Here is a 10,601-nt window from a genome sequence, read left to right as displayed (position 1 = left end):
CACATTTCACTATCTCGGACCCTTATTCTATTTTATATTTTACCATTTTTTAAACCACGTTTCTCGATTCTGTCGTCCATTATCCAAATACTGAATACTCTAATACGTTCCGGTATTGATTACAGGGACTGTAATGTTATGGAGCGGGTTTCAAATGCAGATAGAGCTTTCATTACTCATTATTTTATAGATTTGGTCATATTTTAACGTAATTTTTTCGCCTTTCTGGAATGACTTATATAAAGGTTAAATAATCTAATACAGTTCTGTATTGATTACAGTGACTGCAATTTATGATACGTGTTTGAAACAAGTAGCCTTTCTGTAATTCCGTATTTAAATGTTAGATAATATAATACAGTTCTGTATTGATTACAGTGACTGTAATGTTATGAAATGGGTTTTAAATGAGCAATAATTATATAGGGGTTATTGAATATTTTTCCGCAGATAGGTGGACATGATAATTATGTATTAAGATATATCTTGTTTTTTCACATTTGGGGAATTCAGACTATTATCGTAGTGATACTAACGATTGTTTGTTGGTAATACTACTGATATTACTAGTTCTGATAATAATAATAATAATAATAATAATAATAATAATAATAATAATAATAATAATAATAATAATAATAACAACAATAACTCTGTTTTTCTGTCATTTGAGGAACTTAGAACAATTATCGTATTTATAATAACAATATTAAATATTTTCCCACTACTATTGCTAATAATAATAATAATAATAATAATAATAATAATAATAATAATAATAATAATAATAATAATAATAATAATAATAAGTAATAATACCACTCTCACCCAAACGCGAAACTTGTTCCCCCTCATCCAAGGACCCCAAAACGAGACCCGAAAACAATCCAGCCCTCCCCGAAAATTCTTAGGGCTAAAACTTCGCCCAGAAGACTCGCCCAAGGTCTTGGCCCCATGCTCCCCCAGGGGAGAGAGAGAGAGAGAGAGAGAGAGAGAGAGAGAGAGAGAGAGAGAGAGGGGGCGGTTAGGGGAGTTAGGGGTGGTCCTAGCAGGGTTACAGTAGCAGAGGCCTCTCCAAACTTTTTGGGAGTTGACCACCCTTTTGCTAAAGGTCCCCTTCTCTCTCTCTCTCTCTCTCTCTCTCCTCTCTCTCTCTCTCTCTCTCTCTCTCTCTCTCTCTCTCTCTCTCTATATATATATATATATATATATATATATATATATATATATATATATATATATACATACATATATGTACATACATACATACATATATATATATATATTATTATATATATATACACTAATTAATTCCATAATATTTAAATGATCAAATCTATACACTGACTAAATATAATCTTAAAATGACCTAACACTTAATTACATTATTTTTTAACTTTTCCTTTTCCGCATGACCTAACCAATTTCCACCAAATTTTTATATCCTTTTTTTTTGGGAGGGACAATTTCTGATTCGGTGAATTGCAGATTTAGTTTTTGCGTTGCAGTGTGATTTCTTTTCAATTTGTATCCAGTAACATGGCCTTCCCCCTTCTATAGATTTGCATATTTCCAAAAAAAAAAAAAAAAAAAAAGGAAATCGATTTCATCAATTTTATTGTGGACAGGGTAAAACTGGCGTTTTCGCTAGCATGTGTTAGTTTGTTTGTTAGTGTCGTCACTAAGAAAGTTGCGTGTGGATTTTTCTGTGATTTTAGACACAGACTGGCCTGAGGTCAGAGACTAACTTGACCAGTTTTGATCAAATTCTGACCTTTAGTTATTATTTTATATTGTTTTCTTTCTCAAAAAATTTCTGAGGACCATGAGATTTAACAGAAAGGTTTCTTTCAAATTTTTGTGAGGTTTTAGACACAGATTGACTTGAGGTTAGAGACTAACTTGACCAGTTTTGATGAAATTCTGAATTTTAATTATTATTTTACAATTTCTTGTTTCTCAAGAACTTACTAATGGCCATGAGATTTCCCAGAATGATTCATTTCAGTTTTAATAAAAGAATAACTAATTTATGGCTCTATCTAGTTTTTATTATTTTTTAAATTTTATGTTTTTATACATCAATGAATTTCTCTTATATTTTTAAAGAATGGTACCTTACATTTAGTGGGAACCCTTTCAAATTTCTGTATAGTCCTACTTAATTTTAATTGTTTTAACATAAGTGATTATTCTCAAATTCGTGTATAGTCCTGCTTTTTTTATTTGTTTGTCTCTTAACTGTTATTTTCATAGTTGGTCTAAATACTCATTCAACCTATTTGCAATTGGAAGTTAAATTTACTTCTGATATAGTCCTTATAAGAAAGATCAGTTTTATGGACTGGGTAATGTTTTGGAAACCTTCTCTCTCTCTCTCTCTCTCTCTCTCTCTCTCTCTCTCTCTCTCTCTCTCTCTCTCTCTCTCTCTCTCTCTCTATATATATATATATATATATATATATATATATATATATATATATTATATGTATGTATGTATGTATGTATGTATGTATGTATGTATGTATGTATGTATGTATGTATGTATGTATGTTAACATCCACAATATAATACAAAACAGCAGATCAATAATATCACTAAGCAACCACGTAATCGTCTTGCAACATGGTTTCCTTGCAATGAAGATAGTGAAGGAAATGGTGACTTAAAATAATAAAGAAACAATAAAAAAAGACAGTGACATGTTAAGAAAGAATTAGATAAAGATATGAATTGGGAATCATGTGAATAAATGTCATTATTTTGTATTTATATTTACAGCAAGAGAGGTAAAATGTGATAATATGTTTACAATTTAAAGGGTGGTTGGTCGAACTTTGTAAATCAAGAAATATTGATAAAAATTCTGGTAGTTTCGAAGTAAAAAAAATATGATTTTGATATAATTAAAGAAAGCGTTTAATTGGAAAACACTCTTAAGGCTTAGAGAGATAAGTAAAGAATTTTATAAATCGAGAAAGATTGATAAAATATATGGAAATTTGAAAGAAAAAAAATGATGATTTTAACATTGAATATACTTAACTGGACAAGTTTTAAGGCTTAGAAATAATGTATATGCAAGACAATTTGTCTTTTTGTTGATGTTTTTGATCAAATCAGATACAGAACGAAGATGAACACAGCACAGAATTGTCTCGTAAAAACTGTTTGAAACCACAAAGCAGTGAATTTGGTCAAGGTGTCTTGTTGAAACCAGGAAGGAAGCCTTGATTTGAAGCTGAGGAGGAGCAAGCCACAAGCAACAAGCTTAGGAAAGCACATTTCAAAGCAAAGAATTACAATGAACAAGCACCAAGCATGGAGAAAGGCACAAGCACCGGGGGTTTCAAAATTTTGAAGGGAGAAGAATTGGAAAAGTACAGGCGAGAAACAAACAACAAGAAAAGATTTCTGGACAAGCAGCTGGGGAAGTCTGTAAAACCACAAGCCACAAGCACAGAATGGGAGAATGACGAACGCACAAGCAAGCAAAAAAAAACGACAAGCAACAGAAGGAAGAAGCAGGAAGTATCTGAACAGAGGCATCAAGATGACTGAAAACCTCAGGTGGTCTGGGAAGGAGTACCCTGAGGCCAGCATCCCTGTCTCTTTCAGAATACCCTTTGGATTCAGGCGGGTCTCCAGGGTATCTAAGGATACCCAGGGGTATCCTGAAGGATCTAGCAGCTGGAAAAAGCAGGGTAGGTCACAGGGGTACTCTGAAAGAAGCGAGGTATTCAGGCGAGGTCACAAGGGCACTCTGGAGAAAGCAGGAAGGGATTCTGGAGAACCCACACAAGCAAGAACCAGGAACAGAGATGAAAGTAGAGATATACCCAGGGCACGGAGGGAGGGAGGGATGGGGCGAATACCCAGGGACGGAGGGGGTTGGGGGGAGGGCAAAACAGCTAGAAAGAACGACCGTCCTACCTAGGGGCATGCGGGCATAGGATGCTGTTGAGGGGTATGCCTTCAAGCTGGAATGAGGGAACCAGTGACGAGCCGAGTGCGCCACTTCTGTAGCCTCGGCATTGTCTGATTCGTGAGAAGGGGAACAACAATAATAACCTCTGTCAGTATTTTTTGCAGTTATCATCCTTGTGTTTGTCTGTCAGTGTGCAATCATTAAAGCTCTGTCTCCCTGATAGTGTGTAAGTTTGTCTGATGGAGCTGTGCAATCTTAACTTCTCCCTGATGGTGTGTGAGCTTGTCTGATACAAGTATGCAATCATTAACCTCTCTCTGATAGTGTGTAAGCTTGTCTGATACAAGCATGCAATCTTAACTTCTCCCTGATAGTGTGTAAGCTTGTCTGATACAAGTATGCAATCATTAACTTCTCTCTGATAGTGTGTAAGCTTGTCTGATACAAGTATGCAATCTTAACTTCTCTCTGATAGTGTGTAAGCTTGGCTGATGAAACTATGCAATCTTAAATTCTCCCTGATAGTATGTAAGCTTGTCTGATACAAGTATGCAATCATTAAATCTCTCCTTGATAATGTGTAAGCTTGTCTGATACAAGTATGCATTCATCAGCCTCTCCCTGATAGTGTGTAAGCTTGTCTGATACAAGTATGCAATCATTAGCTCCTCCCTGATAGTGTGTAAGCTTGTCTGGTGCCAATATGTTTTAGTAATTCAGTAATCTCTGTTACTTTGCAAGTATGATAATTCAGTATGTATCAATCTGTTCCTACAGGTTTGTAATAAAAATCTATGGGTGTATGTATCAATAATCTTTGCTATTTTACAAGTGTGACCTCTTTCAGTATGTAACAATAATCCCTACAAGTATATAATACGTAAATATCTAATGCTTGTATGAATCTGTAACCTATATCTGTATACAATATGTCCACTGTCAATATTTATCAATAATCCCTACAAGTATGAAGCATGTAATCATAATAATACCTGTATGTATCAGTAACCTCTGTCAGTATGCAAGCATGACATAAGTATGCATTGATAATCCCTTCCAAGTATCCATGTAAATTGAAACTAAACTCACAAAATGTTTCGTAGTAAGGTATGTGTTTCATTCATATTTTCTTAAATAAATAATATTCATTCATATCTAACAGACCTTTAAATATTTTAAAATACTACAGAAATAATACGATATTCTAGTACTGTTCAGCACACAAGCTCTCAGGTGACTGGTGATCTAAAATAAAAAAAAAAAAATAGTCAATATATATTTTTCATTTTCTGGGAGGCAGAAATGGTGTATTGTCACTTAAGAAAAGTGAAGTTTGGTTTGAAATGGGTATTAGGAGATGCAGTTGCTGGAAAAACAGGGTGACAGAATGGCTGTATACAGGAATCAAGAGAGTACACATATCCTGAATGAATGTATGGAGCCTAATGTTTTAATTTGTGTATTAAGTTTCATGAGATATATACAGGTGTTTTTTAAAATACAGGGAGCATCACTTTGCACAATATTTGCCAAGTTATATAGTCATGGAGATATACAGGCACTGTATAAATGATAATACTTCAGAATAACAGGAGAAAAATAACATATAGTATAATGACTTTGCAAGAGAGATATATAGAGAATAGTCACTGTAAGTTTCACTATACAAACTTAATTTACAGACTGACACAGTTAATGTAATAGATACATACAGGCACCCTATAAGCAGCTGAACAAAAGATACAGAAATTGACTGTATAAATAATAAAGGTATTGATTTTAGAGACAGTCAAATAAAAAACATTTTTTTAGCTGACTCAGCAAATGAGAAAAGCTTAGGGCCAATTTTTAATAGCTCGTTCTAATTTCAGGGAATAAAGCATTATTAGGGTTAATCAAGGCTGTGCTAAGAACAGTTATTCAATCAATTAATTTTGGAAACGTGTTCTATTTTATTGTTTTTTAATAACATGGGAATAAATTTGAAATTTTGTAGGGCTTTGCAGACTAAAGTTGTCATTAAGACACAGACAAACCTGAATCTTTCTCTCTCTCTCTCTCTCTCTTTTATAGTCTTTCACTTGTTATATCGACCAAGGCATATCATGTGACATTATATCAACAACCTGGTTGTAAATTATCCCTCTTAGGAGATACTATTATCCTGATAATGACAGATATAATGACAGAATATCATGATAATGTTACATATCCTTGCTAGGAAAAGCAGGTTATAATGAGACAATCATTATGTAAAGCCAACAATGACTTGGTGTAATTAAAACAAGATACAATGATTTTATCAATGTTAATGGAAATTGAATTATATATTTCCTTGCTAGAGAAGGCAGGTTATAATTAGACAATCATTATAAAAAGCCAATAATATGTAAATATATACATACATACATACATACAGGAAGAGTATGTGTATGCATACACGCAAGCCATACATACATACATACATACATACATACAAACTGTTTGTTTTTTAAATTCATTAAAACGATGCTTCCACACTTAAAAATCCATTATGGTGTTCAGTAGACAAAGATTTTATTCGTTCAGTCTTTTCTGACCTAGAAATAAACATGCCACCCAAAAAACACACACACACATATGAGAATTTAAAAACACACATTAAAAAACTCACACAGTCGACCAACGACCTTAAAAATAAAAAAAAAAACAACTTTGAAGTCACTTAATATTGACACAAAACTCATACGAGAACCGCCATATTCAAGGGTACAAGAGTCAAGCACCGAGAGAGAGAGAGAAAAAAAGCGTTATTAGGGGGTGAGTGTGGGGTGTGGGGAAGGGAGAGGAAGTGTGGGGAGGTGTGGGGAAGGGAGAGGAGTTGTGGGGAAGAGCGTGGGGGAAGAGAGAGAGATGGGAAATGAGGCGTTAACTTAAATTGATGACATGCCTCGCGATCTGAGCCCCTTCGATAACAAGATTGTTTTGATGGTGCGTTCCTTCAGACAGAATTGACTGGAGTTGATGACAATGAGGTGGGTAGATAGATAGATAGATAGATAGATGCCTTGGCCCCCTCTCCCCCCCCCAAAAAAAAAAAAAGGTCTGCGTTCATTTTGACATTTTTCATAACTATATGGCAGTTTTCCTGTTTGTTTAAACCCACCTATCTTTAAAAAGGGTGCGTTCATTTTGACACTTTTGATGAATGTATGATAATTTTAATGTTTGTTTATTTTGACATTGAAAAAGAATAATTTTCTTGTTTGTTATATTTTTTGGGGTAATAATGGTGATTGTTTTATTAGGTTTGTTTGTTGCCCGGTATCTGTAGTTCCGAAACAGAAGGATTATTATTAATATTATTATTATTATTATTATTACTTTATCTATCTACCTCTTCATCTCTTTTTACAAACAACAACCCCCCCCTCTCCCACACCCCCACAGTTCCCTGCCCACAGTCTGTCTCTGTCAGAATAGAAAAAGGACAATCCATTTAATTGCATATTCTTGTTTGCCTGCGTCAGCTTCAAAAAAAAAAAACCCGTCATGTATTTGTAAACATTAGTTAAAAAAACCAGGCTTGTATTTGTTGCAATTGGCCTTCATTGCACTGACAGGCGATCATTGCACCTTCCAGGCGCGGGTTGTGGGTTGTGGGTGAGATATCCGTGGGGTTGTGGGTGAGTTATTTATGGGGAAAACTGCCGTGATTGTAACCTGTTTTTTGGGCAAAATCTTCTGGTTAATTTTCTGTCTGGGATTTTGATGACAATTAACTTTCTAAATCGCCTTTCTTTTAAGTGCTTTCTAATGCTTTCTAAGTGCTTTATTTTCCCGGTTTCCCCACTTGTACAAACCATCTCAAGGTGCTTTGTTCCTTTCAAATATTCTTATGTGTATATACTATGTAATTAGTTTGTTTAATTTGCATAAATTTATATGTAAATAAATTATTGTTTATATTTTGTAGGTAAAAGAAAGGTGAGTAAATTTATAAATGCATATAGATGAGAGAGAGAGAGAGAGAGAGAGAGAGAGAGAGAGAGAGAGAGAGAGAGAGAGAGAGAGAGAGAGAATTTTTACCACTCCCGTTACACGAATACTACTCCTATCTCTCTCTCTCTCTCTCTTTCATAAATCATCATCATTTCATTCCATATTAAACGTACTCTCTCTCTCTCTCTCTCTCTCTCTCTCTCTCTCTCTCTCTCTCTCTCTCTCTCTCTCATCAGCTTCTTTTCCATATTCATGGCTCCTTCAAAGTTCACATCCCGTGAACGTATGGCTCTCTCGTGGGCCACCCTCCCTCTCCCCCCCTCTCTCTCTCTCCCCCAGGGGATTTTACTAAGAGACCCCCTGGGGAGCCATTGTTTCCATTGTATCCCCTTTAACCCCTGAGGGGCACGCACCTGTCAACAGTGCGCCACCCACAGATTTGCCATACTGCTGCCCCGATGGTTTCACAGACTGGTCGATGGTGGGGTTAAATCTCTCTCTCTCTCTCTCTCTCTCTCTCTCTCTCTCTCTCTCTCTCTCTCTCTCTCTCTATTCATTGAAAAATATTCCTTGAAATTGAGGTAGTATTTTTCTCTCTTACATATGTGTATATTTCTCTCTCTCTCTCTCTCTCTCTCTCTCTCTCTCTCTCTCTCTCTCTCTCTCTCTCTCTCTCTCTCTCTCTCTCTCTCTCAGTTGAAAGTTCTCTCTCTCTTCATTGAAAAATATTCTTAAAAAATGAAATGGTTTTTCTCTATATCTCTCTCTCTCTCTCTCTCTCTCTCTCTCTCTCTCTCTCTCTCTCTCTCTCTCTCTCTGTGAGCGTAATCGCCTTTGTAATCCTCCCCAGAGAGGGATTACGGGTCGGGTGAATGCCCGGGGCGTGATAATCGTCGGTAATCGCTAGGTAATCCGCGGTAATCGCTAGTAATCGCTAATAATCGCCGATTAAGTAGCTGTAGCGGTCTGGTTAGAGGAGAATAATGAGGCTATGTTTGTGCAGATGAGTCTCTCTCTCTCTCTCTCTCTCTCTCTCTCTCTCTCTATCTGTCAGTGGGAAATTATCTTTCTCTCTGTCAAATGAAAAATCTTTGTCATAAGGATTGTGTTTTCTCTCTCTCTCTCTCTCTCTCTCTCTCTCTCTCTCTCTCTCTCTCTCTCTCTCTCTCTCTCTCTCTCTCAATTGAAAATTCTCCATCTCTCTTAATTGAAAAATATTTCTTAGAAAGATGAAATACTTTCTCCCTTTCTTTACATACATAAACTCTCTCTCTCTCTCTCTCTCTCTCTCTCTCTCTCTCTCTCTCTCTCTCTCTCTCTCTTGCCCATCCTAATTATTCCCCGCCATCGACCTAACAAGGGTCTAATTCACTACACTGGTTTTTTGTGGGGGAGGAGGGGGCTTTTCCCCCCTCCTCTGAGGACAATTGTTGTTTTTGTTGTTTTTTGCTGCGGTTGTTTTTTGCTTGTGTTTTTGGCGGTGTTGTTAAGGAGGGCGGGGTTAGGTGTTATTATTATTATTATTATTATTATTATTATTATTATTATTATTATTATTTAATGGAGAGACTGGCTTCTGAGAAAACCTACATTATCACTCACCGCTGCATTCGTCTCTCTCTCTCTCTCTCTCTCTCTCTCTCTCTCTCTCTCTCTCTCTCTCTCTCTCTCTCTCTCTCTCTAGAAAAATCACTACCAAGAAATGAGTTAAAATTGATCCTAATTCCGTCATTTGATTAATGAAACAGAAATTTAAAAACTCTTGAATAATAAAAACAGTTAAAACACCCGAAAATAAATAAATGATAATAATAAACTAAAAGAACGTCTATTGTACTGACATAAAAACACGAAAGAACAGGATAACTTAAAAGAACGACTGTTGTACTGACTTATGAAAAAAACATTGGAAAAACACGAAAAAAGCACACAGAGAAAAACGAAAATATTAAACCTAAAAGAACGTCCCTTTCACTTATAAGAAAACACTGGAAAAACACGAAAAAAGACACAAAAAAACGAGAATATTAAACCTAAAAGAACGTCCCCTGTACTTACGAGAAAAACACTGGGAAAATGTGGAAAAAACAAAAATATTTAAAAAAAGCACCAAAAATAATAAAAAACCTGAAGGAACATCCCATGTACTGACAGTGAGAAATATTGGAAAAATACAAAAAAAAAAAGAAAAACCACAAAAAACAGCAAAAACACAAAAAGCTAAAAGAACGTCCCTTGGGCTGACTTATAAAAACCACTGCCAAAACAAACAAACAAAAAAATTAAAAATAAAACCTTAGAAGAATGTCCCTTATACCGACTTATAAACAAACACTGAAAAAAAACAGTAAAATAGTGAAAAATCATAGGATAAAACACTGGAAAAATACCGAAAAACTACAAAAAACACCAAAGATAAAAAAACCTAAAAGAATGCCCGTGTACTGAGTTGTCAATCAGACATAAAAAATGAATCAAATTGGACAATAATTTCGTCTTTTCAGGAATAAAGAGAAAATAAAAATATCTGTAAGTAATAAAACAATGAAAATACACCGAAAAAAGCACGAAAAACCGCAAAAAGCACCAAAAATAAAAAAAAAACTAAAAGAACGTCCCTTGTACCGACTTGTCAAACATCGCAATAGAAAACGGGAAGAGGAAACACGAAGTTAGGGCGAAGTTTTCGTCG

The 10,601-nt window shown here is 35.2% G+C and overlaps 1 protein-coding gene and 1 long non-coding RNA gene across 4 annotated transcripts in view; one reads left to right on the top strand and one right to left on the bottom strand.

Annotated features, from left to right (window-relative positions):
- Nucleotides 1-10,601, top strand: part of LOC136856190 (uncharacterized) — a 212,105-nt gene that overhangs the window by 104,940 nt on the left and 96,564 nt on the right. The gene's annotated exons all lie outside the window — the stretch shown is intronic.
- Nucleotides 1-10,601, bottom strand: part of LOC136856189 (homeobox protein unc-42-like) — a 126,837-nt gene that overhangs the window by 100,529 nt on the left and 15,707 nt on the right. For 2 of the 3 annotated variants that reach the window (XM_067133872.1, XM_067133871.1), the window contains exon 2: nucleotides 3,934-4,038. The exons of the other annotated variant lie outside the window; for it this stretch is intronic. In XM_067133872.1, the coding sequence (XP_066989973.1) occupies nucleotides 3,934-4,038 (105 nt within the window). The remainder of the gene's footprint in view (nucleotides 1-3,933; nucleotides 4,039-10,601) is intronic. 3 annotated transcript variants of the gene reach the window in all.

The sequence above is a fragment of the Macrobrachium rosenbergii genome, chromosome 34 (assembly GCF_040412425.1).
Source record: "Macrobrachium rosenbergii isolate ZJJX-2024 chromosome 34, ASM4041242v1, whole genome shotgun sequence".
Taxonomy (NCBI): Eukaryota; Metazoa; Arthropoda; class Malacostraca; order Decapoda; family Palaemonidae; genus Macrobrachium; species Macrobrachium rosenbergii.
Note: the sequence above shows the minus strand (reverse complement) of the source record. Positions and strands in the feature narration are given on the sequence as shown.